General features: G+C 47.1%; 7 protein-coding genes across 7 annotated transcripts; 4 read left to right on the plus strand and 3 right to left on the minus strand.

Moving 5' to 3' along the window:
- Positions 1-1,101: 1,101 nt before the first annotated feature.
- On the plus strand, positions 1,102-3,297 carry BP5553_00202 (uncharacterized protein; the record flags this gene model as incomplete). Its single annotated transcript, XM_032008825.1, has 2 exons — positions 1,102-1,142; positions 1,260-3,297. 2 exons carry the CDS (start codon positions 1,102-1,104, stop codon positions 3,295-3,297), a joined length of 2,079 nt encoding a protein of 692 aa, XP_031872879.1.
- Positions 3,298-4,698: 1,401 nt separating this feature from the next.
- BP5553_00203 (uncharacterized protein) lies at positions 4,699-5,914 on the plus strand (the record flags this gene model as incomplete). Its single annotated transcript, XM_032008826.1, has 2 exons — positions 4,699-4,869; positions 4,940-5,914. The coding sequence occupies 2 exons, from the start codon at positions 4,699-4,701 to the stop codon at positions 5,912-5,914; spliced, it is 1,146 nt and encodes a 381-aa protein (XP_031872880.1).
- A 132-nt stretch (positions 5,915-6,046) lies between these two features.
- Positions 6,047-7,806, minus strand: BP5553_00204 (uncharacterized protein; the record flags this gene model as incomplete). Its single annotated transcript, XM_032008827.1, has 5 exons — positions 6,047-6,081; positions 6,338-6,936; positions 7,008-7,121; positions 7,208-7,238; positions 7,449-7,806. 5 exons carry the CDS (start codon positions 7,804-7,806, stop codon positions 6,047-6,049), a joined length of 1,137 nt encoding a protein of 378 aa, XP_031872881.1.
- A 1,070-nt stretch (positions 7,807-8,876) lies between these two features.
- BP5553_00205 (uncharacterized protein) lies at positions 8,877-10,525 on the minus strand (the record flags this gene model as incomplete). Its single annotated transcript, XM_032008828.1, has 2 exons — positions 8,877-9,412; positions 9,466-10,525. The coding sequence occupies 2 exons, from the start codon at positions 10,523-10,525 to the stop codon at positions 8,877-8,879; spliced, it is 1,596 nt and encodes a 531-aa protein (XP_031872882.1).
- A 665-nt stretch (positions 10,526-11,190) lies between these two features.
- On the plus strand, positions 11,191-12,687 carry BP5553_00206 (uncharacterized protein; the record flags this gene model as incomplete). Its single annotated transcript, XM_032008829.1, has 6 exons — positions 11,191-11,503; positions 11,576-11,623; positions 11,710-12,129; positions 12,191-12,239; positions 12,300-12,415; positions 12,467-12,687. 6 exons carry the CDS (start codon positions 11,191-11,193, stop codon positions 12,685-12,687), a joined length of 1,167 nt encoding a protein of 388 aa, XP_031872883.1.
- A 1,695-nt stretch (positions 12,688-14,382) lies between these two features.
- BP5553_00207 (putative acetylornithine aminotransferase, mitochondrial) lies at positions 14,383-15,915 on the plus strand (the record flags this gene model as incomplete). The annotated part of the gene is made up of 3 exons (XM_032008830.1): positions 14,383-14,523; positions 14,593-14,832; positions 14,884-15,915. The coding sequence occupies 3 exons, from the start codon at positions 14,383-14,385 to the stop codon at positions 15,913-15,915; spliced, it is 1,413 nt and encodes a 470-aa protein (XP_031872884.1).
- Positions 15,916-16,466: 551 nt separating this feature from the next.
- On the minus strand, positions 16,467-17,369 carry BP5553_00208 (Uncharacterized protein; the record flags this gene model as incomplete). The annotated part of the gene is made up of 1 exon (XM_032008831.1): positions 16,467-17,369. One exon carries the CDS (start codon positions 17,367-17,369, stop codon positions 16,467-16,469), a length of 903 nt encoding a protein of 300 aa, XP_031872885.1.
- Positions 17,370-18,606: the final 1,237 nt, after the last annotated feature.

Raw genomic sequence — 18,606 nt, forward strand, 5'->3', positions numbered from 1 at the left:
ACGCTGTGAGGGCTGAGACCTCATATGACCTTGGATCAGTCGCTAAAATATGCACTAGAGATATATATGTTGATTATATGTAGCTTCTCCAATAGCATGCTGGAAACCATGGCGCCGATTTGCGTCTACCTCCATCTTCTTGAAGATATCCGAGGGTCCTCATAGGTCATGCAAAGTTGGTTATGGAGGCTGCACCTCTCACAATCTGCACCATCTTTTTTGATTCGGTAGGGTCCTCCCTTGCGGCTGATGTAGTAGCCTCAAGTAGGGGATATTTGGTATCTGGAGAACTGTTTACAAACAGTATCTCCATTGCAGTGATGGTGTAATTGATAGCACTTGTTGTAAGACCAAGCAACGTCTTCTATACCGACCATGTGGGCTTCAGTGTAGGCCTCCATAAAGGCTTTGGCTCTAGGCTTTCCGAGAGCTTGTCGGTGAGCTGCTCAAGTGTGCGTTCTGCTCTGTCTGTGACGTTGATGTTCTGCTCGTGAATATCTCACCGAAATTGAGATATTCAAGTAGTGTAAATATCTCAATTTCAGTCAGATATTCGTGGCCGTTGGGCCATATAACATGGCGAAAAGTGGTTTGCACCAAATTCGCCCAAGAATGCGCCATAGTCTGTCCATACGCAACGTTATGTAAGCGACAATTTTCCAACTAAACTTGCCGAGGTCTTTAGCAGCAGTATATTGTTCACGACGTTGACATCAACATCAACAATTGAATTATATAGGGAGCTCCCAGATGTTCGACGGGGCAAGTTGCGATGCCCGGCTTTGCTTCGAAAGCTTCTCAACGATTTACATGCAGGCCTATTTCTGTGGCCGCTCATAACGATACGGACACCCGGTGCTTGCAACCGCATTCCATCACATGTCCGGAGTTTGTTTGCTGCGACGCACTCACATGCCAAATGCGTACTACGTAACACAACACTCTTTATTCAGTCGTCAGGCCCCAGCGTCCTCCGAGGCCACCAACACTTGAATGCACCGCGATAACAAATAAAATGTTAAGATGATAGGTATGATAACATCACTAGAAGGTTACCCCAACTATGGATTCAAGCATGCTAACTGTAGCTGGTGGTAGATCATGTCTTGGGCCGGCCGTCCGTCCGGTTTAGAAAGATACAAGTTCTTGCAGTGGTTTCATTTTGGTCTTTCTATCTCTTTAGGTACTTAGCCCTAATAACCTATTCTGAATCTGTGCTGCAAAAAAGGAACTGAGTTGCTAACAAAACAAAACATTAGAGGACATAAACATGGCCCACCAGCTGTTCGGAAACTATCTCGAAGGCTCGCCGGCTTCATCACTCCCTGGCAGACCGTTGTTGTGACTCTCCTCTACCTCTATCTTGCGCGAAACCTAGGCAAGCTACTTGGCCTCGAATGCCCCGAACCTCTCGCCAATCTCTATAGCAGATCATACTTCCGAGCAACATGGATTACGACAGCACTAGATGCCGGATTTTGGTCCGCCATGCGCATAAAGAGGAAGTGGCTGAGGGACTTGGCCAGTGTTGTCTTCACTGCCTACTATCTCATTGCCGCAGAACAGGCAGATGAGAAGGTCCGGAAAGTGAGGGGAATGTTGACCGTGGAACATCTGCGCGTCAGCTGGAATAAAGGCCATACTCCATACCTGAGAGCTATGCAGTCTGTGATGCGGCCGAGGTTTATGAGGTATCCACCCCGCGCAATCAGGATCCCACGACCATCAACGAGCGATTATAAGGAGCCTGTCAAGGCCTGGCTATACTTCGACGGGCCACTCTCAGCCCTGAAAGATCATACCAAGATCGTCCTCGATATACCGGGAGGCGGATTTGTAGCAATGGATCCGAGGATGGCCGATGACAAGTTATTTGCATGGGCCGGAAAGACTGGCCTTCCAATTCTAAGTCTAGACTATCGAAAGGCGCCTGAGTATCCATATCCGTATGCGCTGAATGAATGTTTTGATGTGTATTGCACCATCGTTGCGAGCAAAGGTCGATGTATTGGTCTATCTGGAGAGAAAGTGCCTAAAGTTGTCATTTCTGGTGATAGTGCAGGTGGAAATCTTGCTACTAGTACCACACTGATGATAATCGAGTCAGGCTCGACGCTCATGCAACGTACTCATGGGCAGAAAGTACTTCCTATTCCAGACGGACTCGTCCTGATATATCCTGGCTTGGATATGAATATTGGGAACTGGATGTCCGAAGAGCAAATGTCATTAATAAAAGACCGGCGAACGCGCAAGACAAATCAGAACATTATTCGGCGGAAGAGCATGCAATATACATTGGCGGCCGGAACACCCCATCAATCAGACGATGAAGATGCCTCCAGCACGCCACAAGTCGACCCTACCACAGCTATTTCGGAAGTAACTCGTCCTACGCCCATCTCCCTTCCATCTCCTCAATATTCCACCGCGGCTCCAGTATCTCTGTCTCCAACCACCATCCGGCATGATAGTCGCGCAGAATCTGGATCTCATCGCCCGGCACCACTCCAGACCCGCCTCGCAATGTCAAGCATGATATCTTATTTCAACGACCGGATCCTGAGCCCGGAAATGATGAGAGCCATGATAATTTTATACATCGGGCCTCACAATCGTCCCGATTTCTCCACAGAATATCTCCTCTCGCCTATCCTCGCTCCCGATAACCTACTTGCGCAGTTCCCCAAGACATATTTCCTAACCGGAGAGCGTGACCCCCTCGTAGATGACACGGTCATCTTCGCAGGCCGTCTCCGCCGGGCAAAAGCCGCAAAGCATGCCGCAGAGCAGGCATCCAGCGCACGACTAGGAAAGGAATTCGACGAGAGAGATGTCGTCGAAGTCGTCCTCATCCCGGGCATTTCACACGGATTCCTGCAATTCGTCGGTATTTTCCCAGAGGGCTGGAAATATATCTTCCGTTGCTCAACATGGATCGAACATATCTTCGCTGCTGCTGATGAAGAAGAAGCACGTGCCAGGCACCGGCCACCTGTTACCTCTCGCCATCACCAACGCAAAATTACTGAAAGCTCAGGGGATGAAGACATGGGACTTGAGATGTCTATGACCTCGCGCAGCAAGGCGAAGGATAAGGAAAGGAGGGAGGAGGAGAACGTTAGGAAAGAGAAACAAGCCGAGAGCAAAGTGATCGCTAAGATCGGTAAGGATCTCGGGCAGAGGAAGAGGAGTGAGATCGGGTTGGCTAGCAGTGACGATTTATTAGGGAGGAGGATGCTGGGTATTGCAGGGCCGTTGACGGGGAATGGGGAGGAGTCAGATTCGGATGACTGAGCAATGGGGAGATTGAATATGTAGATAGAATATGGTTTTTTGGGTTTATGGATATTGAATGAAATAAATTTTAATTCTCCTTGGATAATCTGCGGGGTCTTCGTATATTACTACCTGGCCTTTGAAATATAGACTGACGCTGATTCTAGACTACGAAATTGTCAATAATAGCAATCCATCACAGTATGATGATATTACCTTCTGGGGGGTGACTATCAATCAGCTAATCTGCCGGTCCCTCTCGTCGCTAAATCAACCCGACCAAAAGAAAAAGGAAAATGAAAATGAATTAATTTAATTAAATTAGATCTAGCCCTTAAAAATAGCAAAAGAGTTCGGCCCGGTGTCGAATTGCCTACGTCTCTTGTCGCTTTTTTTGTTGTCGCTTTTCGTTGTTGTTTCCCCTTTTTTTCCCTGTCGTCCCTGGCGATAACGAAAGTACAATTTGACCAGAACACACTTGACCAAGTGCCACGCCCTTGTACTTCGTTAGCGGATACTTGCTTATTTGGTATTATATATAAGAGCGACGTTTGGTCGCTAAACAATTTTTTTTGGTATGAGAAATCGGACTACAGAGTATGTATGTACAGTACTCCTCATGTCCGTGCTCATGCCTATGGCGCGTCACCTTCGGACAATAATACAATTGAATATACGCCAGCCAAACGCGACGGTCTCGCTCTTATGCCATGGCCTTGGATCCCAGACGCAGCCGGGCGGGGTGTTGTCACTGACGTCCTCGATATCCGCCGTACTTATGCTGTACATAAGGTACATGATTGGCTAAGTCCCCGGGCCGAACCCTTTCTTTAGGCTACATATTATTAACCTCTCCAAAGCTTTCTATTACTACGTATTCCGTCTAGTACACCCATCCTATCTCATTAACACCATCAACGCGGTACACACCCTAAGCTAGGCAGGTCATGAGCCCGACGTTCTCCCCTCGCCGCGGGGTAAATGAAAACCGTTGGGGATCGCCGGGACCAATTCTTCACCTCATGTAGGAGTTTCTGATAGAACCCGTTCGCCGGAAAAACAACCAAGCTTTGTGCTGTTGTGGATAAACTGCTTGTTTATATTCCCCATCCATTATTCTCTATGTTTTCGTTTCTCTTCAACTGTTGGTGCTGTCAGTTGCTTCGTTACCTATCACTCTCCCGCTCCTCATATCCTCAGCGATTCAATTCTCGACTATGGGGTCCTTTCATCCTCCGTCCAGCGTGGACCTCTTCCATCTCTGACCCTGGGCCATAAGCCGTGAGCCGCCGCATCATTTTTTCCATGCTTAGTCCGATCACTGGTAAAGTTCTCACGAAACAAACAATCGATTCGGTAGTGTTTTGAAGGCGCCCTTCAAGTCAAGGGCGGTATCGGGAGGAGGAGCAGCAGAACAGAATGACCGGCTCTTTCCATATCCCTCCAGATAGCAATGCGTCTCGGATGTACTTGGTGCCCTGTGGGCTGTTGCTGGCGCTGGCAACCGGTCTCTGCACCACACGAATATACACCCGTTTCCGCCCTACGTCTCACTTGAAACAGGATGATTACTTGATTGGTATGGCGCTGGTAAACAATCCCCCCTTTCTACCTAGTTATATCTGGTATCTAATAGAAAAATAACTAACCGTAATGCCAGATCCTCTCGATCGCAAGCTACTTTATATGCGCGGCAGCCGCGTCATACGGTTGGGGCCACCCAATGTTTCGCATATCCCTAAAAAACCAAACCATTGTCCTGAAATGTATGTACGCCTCATATATCATATGGGCTGTAGCCGTGGCGTTTGTCCGCATCTCAGTCGCATTCTCCCTTCTCCGACTTAACATCAACAAACCTTGGCGGGGTGTATTATGGACCTTGATTGCCATCCAGGTCCTTATTGCAATGGCCGATATCATTATACTGCTCTTCAACTGCACTCCTGTGCGGGCGAATTGGGAATTCGTGTATTATGCCCACTGCTGGGATCCTAAGAAGACAAATGTTTTCGGGTTTACATCCGCTGGTGAGTCCTCGTCCCCTCATTTCTATCCTACTAAATACCCCAAAGACTTACTGAATATTCCCATATGTACAGTAATCCTCATACTAATGGATTTAACGTTCGCAATAATGCCCATAAAACTAATATGGACCCTAAACCGGCCCTTTAGGGAACGACTCCTAATTGGTGTCCTTATGGCCATGGGTATACTCACAACAGCCATCCGCTGCGCTAGGATGACAACCTACAAGTCCATGCACACAGGCGACATCCTCACAAATTCCGTGCGTATTTCCTTATGGGCACAGCTCGAGGGCTTGGTTGGGATTATTACGGCGTGCTTGCCCTGTCTTAAAGGCCCCGCTGAGCGCGCTCTACGGAGGGCCGGTGTCCTGTCTTCGGGATTCCATTTGTCGAAACCGAGTTTTGTCATATCGAAGCGGGAAAGAAACCCCCCTGGGGAGTTGGAGGCACAGCGCTCGCGCGAGGAGGGCGAGGAGGGTGACGAGGAGAGCATTCAGGAATGGCCGGCTGAGCCTGGAAGTCATGCGAGTACACAGTCGGCTGGCACGAAAACTACTGTGAACGAAGCTATGAACTTGTCCGAGTGTTCGGACAAGGTCTAATTGGATTGGTACTGGTGTTGGGACCGAGAATGGCGTTGGAGGGTCATCTCATTGTTATACCCCTTTTGTTAGCGAAGCATTTTGAATACTTATATTTAGGATCTCTTGGGCTCTATGATGACGATCTTCATCTCACTCGCCCATCTGCGGAATACACTTCATGGAAACTATTCCGCCATAGCTGTTAGCGCGCTTCGAATAGCGATTTCCCAGTAGCGATGGTGGAAACAATGGGAATTGGTATCATTCCTTCGGCATCGATTCGGCACTCGTGAAGTACGACGTTATCGTATACAGGATTCCCCTAGAATCGACTCAAGAGCGGTCTTCAACATCAATCCTCATAATAATACCCCTTCCCTTCAAAATTCCAAGACCACCAATCCCACCCCAGAGATCTCCAACACCGGCTCCAATCCTTACACTCCCAGTTCAAAATATTCGGCGTCGGCATAGGCGGTGGTTCAAGCCACGTCCCATTTGCCTCCATCTCCATCCTAATTCTCATATCCTCCTCTACGAAAGAAGTTCCACATACAAAGTCCCCATACCAATACTCGGGGTCATACTCCGTCATCTCTGCCCCTTCCCTTGCATATTGAAACGCCATCCTCGTCCCATTCTCACCACCCCAGTACCACTCGTCATTTGCATGGTCGGTCCACTCTATATCCGGTCTTACATCTAGCCTGTGGAAGTGCCTGTACCCGGCAAGAAAGCCTAGGTCGTCCAGCGCGCGTTTCAAGGATAAAGTGTAGGTGTGGTTAAAGTTCCACGGCGCGGAGAGCTGGGTGACAATTCTCGGTTCGTCAGAGTTTGGTGATGAGGCGTTTAGTTTTACGCCTAGGGCTTTTTCGGTTTCCATGTGAAGCGTGGAGATGATGTTAGTGAAGATTGGGTAGGGGTCTGTTATCGGTTGTGGTGGAGGCGGTCCTCGGCGCAAGTACTTGTAGAGACGGTTGAGATAGTTGGACACGGCGATAAGGCCTTCGTCCGCGAGGGGACGGGCATGGTATTCTGATCTGCACCCTACCATAAGTTCTTTCGGCTCTGATGGTAAGCTGGATTAAACAGAGAATATATGGGAGCTAACCGGTTGCCTTTCCGGTCTTGTTGTATTTGTGCCATCATGTCTTTATATGCCTTATCGCCATCTATTTTCGCCAGGTCAAGTAATGTCCCGTTGCGGGCTTGTGCTGCTGATACACTATTACCGGTTATGTCTCGTCAGTAATATGCTTCTCACATCGGCTTCATTGGAAGAGAATGAGGGGAAAAGTAAGCCCAACTTACGCAACTTCCGTACTGAGATGGAATGCCACAGCTAGATGTATCAACCCATGATTAGCATGATATCCATAAACTCAGTTCAAACTCCAAAACTCTTTGAGTCAGTGTGGGTCTCTCCATTCTCCAGTTTCCTTTTCGGAAAACCAATAACACAACTAAATTACAAGAAAATTGAAAACGAAGTAAATATGAAGAGAGCAACCCAATAAGGAGAAATACAACAAAAGGAGAAAGCCTAACTAACAAAACCAATCGTCCCTTGCACTCCCCTTCCAACTTTGAATATCATAAACCTTCCCCACTTTCCCATCCACGCCCTGCGTTGTGACAACCATGTACTGCGCTGACGAAGAATAATTAGTAGATCTCCACTCCCTGATGCCAGGTTCATATTCGAGATCAAGTAATCCCCATTGGAGGGACTCTGTCATATTTTGCTCATCATAAGGGTCCTGTGCGTCTTCAATAGTGTTGGTGTCCTCTGCATTTTGGATCGGCGATGGGAAAGGCACAGGCGGGGTCGTGATGGAGGAGGAAGTTGTAAGTTGTGCCGTGGTAAGGCAGGACATCACGAGAATGAGCAAGATGAGGACTCGAGACATTCTATTATCTGTAATAAAAAATATTTCACAAGTGAATAAGCATGGACATCCAACGGTGGCTCGACTAGTACAAGTAGTTTAGAAACTTCTCTTTTACTTGTTTGTTATCGCGGGGCGGAGCTTAAATATATCAATAATTTCTGGTTGGATTATAGTATAAGTGGTATGAACTGTGTTGCCTGGCACTTACCTAGGAAGATAGATAGGTCAGATATCGCATACTGTGCACCGCACCTACGAAAGGTATGTCATAGAAGTAAGATTTTAGGTTAGGCATCAGTTGCCCCGCCTCGTTGTCCAGGTAGTATACGTTAGCCCATTACCGCAAGAAGCGCGCTAACTTCCAACGTCGCGACCCTAGTAGAAAGAAATTCTTATTACTCTCTACTACTTAGATATACAAGTCGACAATTACTTTAGAAGAGAACGAGTCCCCCCGTTATTGGCCTTCTCGGCGGTAGGCAACTGGGCCGCTTACTGTGCAGCTCCCCTCGAGATCCAAATTGCCGTTCTCGAGACAGACAGTGCACCTGTCGAGCAAATCAGCCAAAGCAGATATCATATTAACCGTTCCTCAAAGGATGCTGAAAAATTAGGGCTCGGGCGGCTCACCTAGGGATACTGGATTCAGTAACCCTTAGCTGAAAATCCCTCTCATTGTCGCCTTTAATATGCTGCGGCCGCCGATATTCCGAGGTATAAAATGGAACTTTGCATAATATCATCTAGCAGAATATTAAGATGTTGGGGTCTTTACCTAAGGCTACAATAGTTCGAATTGATGAGCAAACCTCCGTTGCGAGACATGCCAAAATTAACCTCTGAGGGTGGAAGGAATTGACTATTTGGTCCAATACGTGATATTAACGAAATTAATGCCAAATTTATCAATTATTAATCGAATTGGTCAATATCTCGTATTGACGAACTGAAAACACAGGGCTTGGGAATGCTCGTCAGTGAGATGGAAGTATATCGCAAGCGAGACTTGAAGCTGGCTTCAGGAGTAACTATTAGGCTCTCATGTCAAAATATATATACAGAAGTACTCAAATCCCAATAGCCCCTTCCTAACAAGGGAATGGACAGTTTAACATAAAAGTATTTGTGAAACGGCCAGGATGTTTGAACGGGTTTCCCTTGAATATACAGCGTTTCTCCGTAGTTGAATCCACACAATCTGTACCATAACAAAACTTAACCGTTGCACCTTCCTGCCCAAATGAAAGACTATTGATTTTTAGCTTGTCTTGCAGTTGAGAAGTTATGACCTCCGGAACAAGTGGATCAAGCACAGATCCTCGCTGATAACAACCGCCATCGAAAATACTAGCTTCATAATATTTAATATTCCTCGGTGACAAAGAGCTTCCTAAAATTGTCAAGCTGCACGTCTGCTTTTTCATAGAAGTAAATATATTACCCCGTGGGTAGCAAACCTCAAGCCTAGCGGGACCTGTCGGAGGGGGTAGCGGCACTTTACTGCGTTCCTCAGCGGAGAAATTAGGGAATTGAGCCACAGGCGCTACGTCTGTGATGTTGAAGGCATATGTTCCACAGCCATCCTTGAATATCCCTGACCCTGAGATGCTGCCATGTTCACTGCCTGAAGGAATGTTAGAAAGAAATCGTCACAATAGCGGAGAACATAACACTTACATGTGGCAAACATGTCGATGTACATTGCTCGACAACTGTAACTGCATGTTCCATCGTTGGCTTCAAAAGCCAAGGCAAGGTACTTGTTCGACCCGGCGTCCCACTGAATATATTCACAAGTATCATTTGAACCGGGAACAGAACCGTCGCAAAACCCATTGGCGTGGAATAATATATCGTCGTTGGTTTTAGCTGAAACAGCGCCTGGGAAGCATGTCGGTGTCGGTACGGCCTTTGAGACTGAGGTTGACGTGTATGGACTGCCGAAATCATAATCCGTTGGAAGGGGACCAACCGGGGGGTAAAACATACGGAGATTCATCCAATCTGGATATACAGGTTCTGGGATTGCTGTAAAGATTGGATCATATTCGGACGTAGTTACCATGCTTCCGGCACCTGGGATTTTCTCGCTCAAATCAATGTAGGGAGATAGCTTTAGCCCTGCGTTCGGATCTGTGCCGAAGGTAAAGCGCAAGAAAGTAATAACAAGTCCCAATAAAGGAATAAGTTCTGCGGTTGAGGCTTCATAACCCCTAGCAGCCAAAGCGCCGACAATTTGCTCATCAATGGCGTCGTTCGCTTTTTCTCCACCACCGCTTGATATAATTCGTTGCAAAACAGGAATAAGAGCTGGGGCAATTACAATAGCTTGAATTGACGGTTCTGGTGCTGGTAATCCCGGGGTCGATGTGGCTGTACCCGTGATAAATGAGAAGTACACTGTCGAAGCGGGAGCGCCTGCTGCTGTACCAGGTATGATAGTCAGGAAATTCGTTTCGGAAGCCGTCCAGACAGGTATAACATTTGAAATTGTCATATCGTATTGAACCTCAGTAGTTCCCTGAAGACTGACCCATTGAGTTCCTCCATGCAGAGTTCGAGAAGCGGCGGTGGGAAGGGGTTCACGAATGGCATTGTCTCGAGGCGCAACACTCACAGCGGCAGTGGCAAGCGCGGTATTGCGAGCAACATGCCTGGCCTCGATAACTCCTACTAATAGAAATATATGCACCCAGATCGATAGAAAATAACGAGTTCTTATGAAATTTGAAGACATTGCCGTTTAGTGAGTGGATAGCGGTGTCCGTTAGGTGAGTCTTTTAGATTCTTCCTCGAAGGACCTGAAGGGTAGGAGAGATATAACATTGTCTTCCTCGTATAGAATGACATCCTTCGAATAAGGGCGATGCTATTGCCACCGGCGAGAATTAAAATAATTTTAGGCATTGAGGCGCATGAAAACCTTGCCTAGCAATTTAGAATCGAAGAAGGTTGCACTGAGGTTCTAGGATTATAGAAGCTGAATTTGCTTAATTGGGTGGTTTACAACCAGCGCTGGCAGTTAAAGATTAGCGCTAATTAGGTGGCTTGGCCACCAGTGCTGAAAGTCAAAATTAGCGCCAATCAGCAGCAGCTTTAAATTTCCCGAGTACCACTTTTGAGGTTTTGGACCACTGTAAGATGATACGAGCGGTATTTGTAGGATTCGTGCGAGACCGTGCGACATTCGTAGGATCGGTATTTGTGCCACACGTTTCAAGTACACCTCTCAACACTGCTAAAGCATTATAGCTTCTGTTATAAAAATATTCCTGGAAGCATAGAGGGAATGTTCACCGCATGCTAGTGTATCCGTGGGACGTTTGGTTTTTATTTTCAACAAAATCCACCTCTGACTCCGAATCACCCAAGAGGTTGCAGCTTCTAAAACAAATCTTCATCATGTTTTTGTTTTCCTTGCCTTTATATCTTTCTACTTTTGCAGTCTTATCGTCAACCCAAGTGTTAGCATGGCAGGTTGATGTAGACTGTTCGTTCAATAGCGCTGGAGCCCTTCTAGCGGGGCTTACAGAGCCGTCGCTACAATTAGGGAACGATCTTGCCAGACATGTCAGCCTGGCTACGTTAGAAGCGCAGAGCATCGCAATGTATATGGCGAAAAAGGCCTTGATGGGCCCTCGAGTGGGAAACTTGATGCAAGATCTCCTTGGTGCACCTAGTGAAGATGACTCCGAGACACTGGCATGGATTGGTAGTCAGTTATATTCCCATCTCACCCAGTCTTCCTTGGATTGAACTACCGCTGACCCAATGCATTTTTAAACAGCTTCTGTAACTAACATCATTGCTGCAATGAATGTACCTAGTACCAATGGTGAGCTTAAATTCCCGGGAGGTGCCTTGCAACTCCCACAAATCCACTCTAAATACTAGTGCTAACCTCAAATGCTTATCCTACAGAGGGCGGGGGCACGGGACTCATCATCAAATGCACAGACTCCCACCTCACCCCTATAGATCCACTCAGAGGGATATTTAGGGATAAAAAACGAAAGAACGTAAGAGTACAAGTGCCTCGCATTGGTACTCTCAATCCTCAAACCGCCTGCGGTTATGGCCTTCAGGGTTTTACGTATGGATATCCTGGGGGTCAAGTCATAGTTCTATGCAGTGACAGTCCCTGGGGTGCGGCAAAGGTATACAATGAGGTGACTCTGAATAAATGGAGGCATGCAGGAGACCTGAGATTGAACCCATTAGTGATCAGTAAAGGAGTGGATGGTATGGCAGGTGCGCTTTCTGTAAAGTTATTACATGAACTTTTCCATGTGGGAGGAATTGCCTTCCAACAAGCGGGGGGAACTGGGACACCTAATCAATGTGGGTTGAGGGCAATCTTTACTCATCTCCATGGATATAGACTCATTCTAACCGAATCTAGTTCCTGGTACTCTTCCGGAAAAAGAGGGAAATGCACGAATCTCGGAAGTGTAGGTTTTCGCCGTTAGTGCTGTTTGTACACTCATTTTTACTAACAAAAATATCAATAGTTATACTTGGAAAGACATCTCGGGCAAGAATGTTGGCTCCCCCGAAACTCACTCCAAACGACTTTCGCACAAAAATGCATTGCACAACGCCGACAGTATGGCATTGTTAGGCGCTGGTAGGTTTATAAACTGTCTGTATCTAGTTCTTGTCACTAACCGCTCCATAGGTTGGTACGTGCCGAACTACGGTTGGGTAGATGGAGCATGCAAGACTGTAAAAAAAGCAAACCGGTCACCGCTTCAATACGATGGGCAAGGAATCCCAGCAGCCCCTGATGGCTATGGGGGATTTGAAAACATAGACTCGGCTTTATATCCTGAAAAGCGTGCTATCCCAGAGAGAAAGGGAGGCGGTAATAGTTACGGAGCGTTCGTACATCGGACTTAAAGGGTCAACTGTCTGCATATTATCACAGCACTTCCGTGCTTCCAGTTTTTGATGTAATGGTAAAATAGCTTCTGGTTGCAACAATTTTATTGAAATGATACGGGTCCTGTTTGCGAAACCTAGCACTAGAGAAAGGAAGATAGAGAGTAGTGAACTAGTTAGTCCAAGGCGGCCATCCTCCAACACGCGAGTCACAGTGTTATGTCTTTCGTACGCTTACCAAACAGGCAGATAACACCAAGTGGTATGCTTTGCTGCTTAATAATATTCCTTCAAGGGCTGTTAGGGGTGATTAGTAAGGGGTAGGACTCTACTTGAGGCTAGGGTCTAAGATCTAGTGCGAGGTAGACTGATTGACTTAAGAAAAGCATAATTCGGGTTAGGTCTTTAAAAAAGTTGGTTTTGCAAACATTGCCGGCGGTGACTTATATAACGACTCTGCGGGGTAAATCCAAAAAAAGGGAAGCTATGCCGAACCAATCTAGTTTTCCAAGGCCCGCACTCAGGTTTATAGCAAACTTTTGCATGCATTAGCCCTAATATAAGGCTCAGGATCTGCTTGGGGCCTCAACAAATCCAAACCCCCACAGGTGAGGTATCAGAATATTAGAATAGTGATCTTGCATTCAAATATACTAAGCGGCCTTATAGCGGATACTCTTGTCGGTATTGCCAGGACGCGTAAATTCTTCCACCTTGTAAAGCAGGGGGAATTTAACCATAACTCGTTTACCTTAGTGCTTCTTCAAGTTATAGTAAACTGCTGTGCAAACGTGAAAATTGCTGTGTATCCACCCTTCCACTTCTCCAAGCTGGCATTTCTGCGATTTGGTCAAGCCCAGGTGATACGAAACTGTATCCCCGATGTTGGTGCGATGGATTTTAAGTCTCAACGAAATCTAGCCGTTGCTGGGGGTAAACCAAGCTAAAAAGCATGTTTCCCTCCTACTATAGGGGACATTCTAGTGTAGTAGTACCCCGGAGAAGTGGATGGGTGAGTGCTTGAGATGTCATGGTAGCGTAAGTAGCTAGAGCTGATGGTAGGGAAATAGCGGTGCTCAGTCAACGGGGCCAAGGAATATCGCGGCTATCGAAGCCTGAAGCTTATCGGGCTCTGACGAGCTTCGCGTACAAGTAGATGGCGATTGTATTCTGAACTGAACCCACCGGCATCATCAAGAATATGAAATCCATAGTGTCAGGCAGAAAGTTGCACTCCTGAGGCTGAATTAGAACCACTCGTTCCATTTAAGCCTTGAACGAGGTCTAGTCATACGGCTTCGTCTGACAGAAAGCTCGAGGTCTAGTCATACGCCATCGTAGGTATGACAGAAAAGCTTGAGGTCTAGTCATACGACTTCATATAACAGAAGAGCCTGAACTTGGGACTGACCCCTGGTGCGGGTCTCACCATAGCGTTATTCATTTGCGCAGGATTCTGTGATAATCTGTTGGCGATAAATGCGCGTACTCCGTAGGTGTGTATTGAACAAGTGTGAAATTGCTGAGGTGCCATAGATAAGCTCGGAATTGTTTGTTATCCGGCCGCGAACGGCGCAAATCCCTGTCTGTAGCTTGCCTGTCAATTGAGAGTGTACTCAAGTATTACTCACACTTTTTTTCTTCAACTCTCCTTTACTTCGTACATGCAAACATTGTGGCGCCCAGTGCTTCGAAACAATTATATCTTTCGCAATGGCTCTGCGCATATCAACAAAAAGATTTGCGGTTACTCTAAAAGCCGCGAATGGCCTGTCAACTCCCCGCGCTACCTTGGTCTTTACGAGGAATGGCTCAACAACAAGTCTCCCAGACGATGCTAGGAATAGGATACAAGTTCGTTAATACTGCCCGCATAACGTTTGGACAATAGTTTGTGCAATAACTGACCATATTTCTTTGCAGCGAGAGGCATCACTATCCAATCCCGATCCCCCAGCAGACTCTGCCACAGCAAGTCTTGTTAACGGCCATGCCCCGTACATGGTCAAGACCTATATCCGACCGCCACCTATGTTTGTTAAAGGGGAGGGGTCCTATCTGTGGGACGTGGAAAACAGGAAATACTTGGATTTCACCGCTGGAATCGCAGTCAATGGCTTGGGACACTGCGATCCAGAAATGCACCGGATTATTTGCGACCAGGTAATGGGCCGTCCATGCTTCATCAACCAGTTCTAACACTCCTCTTTTCAGTCTAAAACCCTAATACATACATCGAATCTCTACTACAACCCCTGGACCGGTGCCCTCTCCGAACTCCTCATCCAAAAGACTCTCGAATCGGGCAGTATGCATAATGCCAGCGCCGTTTTTGTCTGCAACTCTGGCTCTGAAGCCAACGAAGCAGCCATAAAATTTGCCCGCAAGTCAGGCAAGGTCCTCGATCCCTCAGGAGCTAAATACGAATTTGTCTCGTTCAATAACTCCTTCCACGGCCGGACCATGGGTGCCCTATCCGCTACGCCCAATCCTAAATACCAGAAGCCGTTTTCGCCTATGGTGCCGGGCTTCAACTACGGAACATACAATGATATTGCAGGGATCAAGAACCTGGTTACAGAAAAGACGTGCGGTGTGATTGTCGAGCCCATTCAAGGAGAAGGCGGTGTTATGGTTGCGACAGAGGAATTCCTCGTTGCGCTCGCAGCACGGTGCAGGGAAGTAGGCGCCGTGTTAATATACGACGAGATCCAATGCGGTCTTTCCCGCACTGGGAAATTCTGGGCCCATGCTTCACTCCCCGAATCAGCACATCCAGATATAATCACCACTGCCAAGGGCCTTGGAAACGGTTTCCCTATCGGAGCAACTATCGTGAACAATTCGGTGAGCGAGAAGATCGTCATCGGCGACCATGGAACGACCTTCGGAGGGAATCCTCTAGCTTGCAGACTTGCCCATTATATCGTATCGCGGCTGTCCGACCCTGAGCTCCAGAAATCGGTTCTCGCGAAAGGCGAGATCTTCAAGAAGCATTTTGCAGTCCTACAAAAGAAATACCCCGAAGTGATTACAGAGGTTAGAGGCAAGGGGTTAATTCTAGGATTACAGCTGAATCAAGATCCGGCACCAATTGTGACGGCTGCTAGAGAGAGGGGATTGCTAGTTATCACGGCGGGCACGAATACATTGCGTTTTGTGCCTAGTTTGACGATAACTGAGGGTGAGATTGCGGAAGGCTTAGCAGTATTAGATGAGGCGATTAAGTCTGTTGTTGGTCCTTGAGAGGCACCTCTAGAATAGTAGGTTAGTGGGGAAGCTGATTCTCCGAATTTATTTTATCGGGAAGTTGTTTTCGTCTTTCGAGATGTAATGGCCACCTGATCGATAACGAGGGGATGACCAAGTTGGCCCTTCGTATGGTATAGGATGGCGTTTGGGAGCCGGGGTATAGAAAAATTTCCGTTGCAAAATACCTCGCAATCCTTTTATATATATCCAGACTGCTTGAATTACATTTGCCTAATTATGATACTGTTTTTGCCTTGCGCTTGGTTATTTGGCATCTCTTAAGACATCATTCCCAGCGATGAAATGAATCGGTTCTGGATAAAAGCTAGGTCTTCAAGAATCGATCCCGTCACTAAAACGTACTGCGCCTAATTAGCAGTTGTAATAAGTGGCGTGGAAGCTGCATCGGCATGGAGTCATACCCAAATACCAACATTAGATATGTCGAAAGATCAGGCACTGCGACAGATTTTGTTCTAGTATTGTTATATTTCTAACTATTACTCTCCAATTATTTTCACTCCATCATTTTAGTAAAACCCTCCTTAGTTTTTGAAATAAGTCCCCTTCTCCATATCCTCAATAAGCCCACGACCGGATGGGCTCCATCCGAGCTGCTCTTGCGTGATCTTACTCGACGTCGGATTATCAATCGCAAGGGGCCACGAGAGAAACCCAAAATTCTCAGCTGCCTCCTCCGGCGATTTTCCGACAACTGGTAAGTCCAATTTTCCCCCAATAACTTCAGCGATGTCCTTGATAGCCACGCCTTGCTCAGCGATAGCATGATATTTGGCTCCTGCAACACCTTTCTCCAACGCCAACCGGTAAAGTGTTGCGGCATCAGCTTTGCGCACAGAAGGCCATCGCTGGTTTCCATCCCCGACATAGGCTGAAACGTCATTTTTACGAGCCGCGGCGATGAGCATTGGAATGAATCCGTGGTCATCGTCACCGTGCACGATTGGGAGCCGCACCACCGTCACACGCACACCCTTCGAGACCAGTTCAAGAGCAGCAGCTTCTGACGGGCCACGGGGTCCTGCTCTGCTATCCGGTACATGCTCTTCATTTGCGAACTGGTCCGGAGGGAGCTCTAGCATCCCGAGGCTTAGGGTGCCGGATGTGACCACAAAAGGACGGCCACTCCCTTTCAGCGCAGCACCAATGGCCTCGATGGCTTTCCTGTCAGCGGTACAGCTGCCAGCGTAGTTGGACCAATCGTGAGTGAAAGCGGTATGTATGACGCCATCGCATTCTGTTGCTCCTTTCTTAAGGATGTCCAGATCATCAAGGGAACCGCGGAGGACATCTGCGCCTGCGTCGGTGAGTGCTTTTGCGGATGCATCAGAGCGGGCGAGGCCGAGGACTTGATGGCCGGCTTTTAGGAGGTCTTGGACAATAGCTGTCCCCACAAAGCCTGTTGCACCAGTGACGAAGACACGCATTGTAGCGGTAGGTAGTTGATCGGGAAAGCAATTTAAAACGGAGAGTTATTTGAGAGATAGAGATGATGACTTCGGAATCTTGGAATATGTATACTGCATGTGTTGAGGAAAGAAACGAACAGCTTACCAGCTTACCAGCTTCTTCTTATGTACTTGGAAAACAATAAGCATCTGTCGGGGTTAATGGAGTTTGTCTCAGTCCAGAGTTCTAACCGTCTTACTCCGTAGTAATCCCGCCTCCGCCTCGTTTTTGTATTTATAATATACTTGTTTCGCTCATATGCTGTGGGGATGAAACAAGGAGTATCTACAGACGCTATCAAGCTTGATCAATCCCGCCAATACGTGCGAGCCAATCAACAGAGGCTCCGTGGCAATGTGATGTGTGGGTGACGAAAGCTTGCTTATGGAATTGGTGTCTTGAGTTGTGGCACCGCATTCCCCTCGGGTCCGAAACTTGAAATTCCGACCCGACGTGAATCAGTTAACCCAAAACACGAAGACTCATGGATCAAAACCACAAACCATAACCACAGGTAAAGCGCAAATAAGTGAGAGTGGTGGATCCTGACTGAGTTGTAGATAGCCGCCTTTATCATTGATTTGCGCCAGATTTCATTTGTGGCAATAGGCAGCGGCATTCTCGGAATTTGGTCGCCGTGGATTGGATATTCTAGCACGTAACCAAGCCTTTGATAATGAGGATTATCTTGAAGGGTAGGCAGTATGTCTTTGCCCAAACTTCCTGTACCTAATACTTTAGAGCAGGATAAATGATATTGATACTGGTGTAACTAATCCGACGTGAAAATTCAACGAAGCATACATCAGCAGTGTCAGGAACAACTTCGTCTCGTCTTGGATATACTAGAAGTACATTCACACCTAACAAAAAGCTATCCAATCCAGCTGAAGGCCAGGCTCTGGCGACGATGAAGACACCAAAACAATTATGTCAATATTCAACGAAACCACTGCCACGGGCCAGAAACTCTTCTAAAATTGAAACCTTTCAAACGCCGGAGGGTATCTAGCACCCCCAGGAGTTTCGGTGTATCGAACAGTTCTAAACACATAATGCTTTTATTGGCAACCTCTTCGAACTTATCGTCAGATATGGCCCAGAAAAGTCGAGTATGTAACAGGCGTGTAAAATTCAGCTGGAATACTGACCCACACTAATTATACCTTGCAACTCTGCGGTGAACAAACAACGAGGGTTCCTAAATAATAGTGC

The sequence above is a fragment of the Venustampulla echinocandica genome (assembly GCF_003357145.1).
Source record: "Venustampulla echinocandica strain BP 5553 chromosome Unknown scaffold_0, whole genome shotgun sequence".
Taxonomy (NCBI): domain Eukaryota; kingdom Fungi; phylum Ascomycota; class Leotiomycetes; order Helotiales; family Pleuroascaceae; genus Venustampulla; species Venustampulla echinocandica.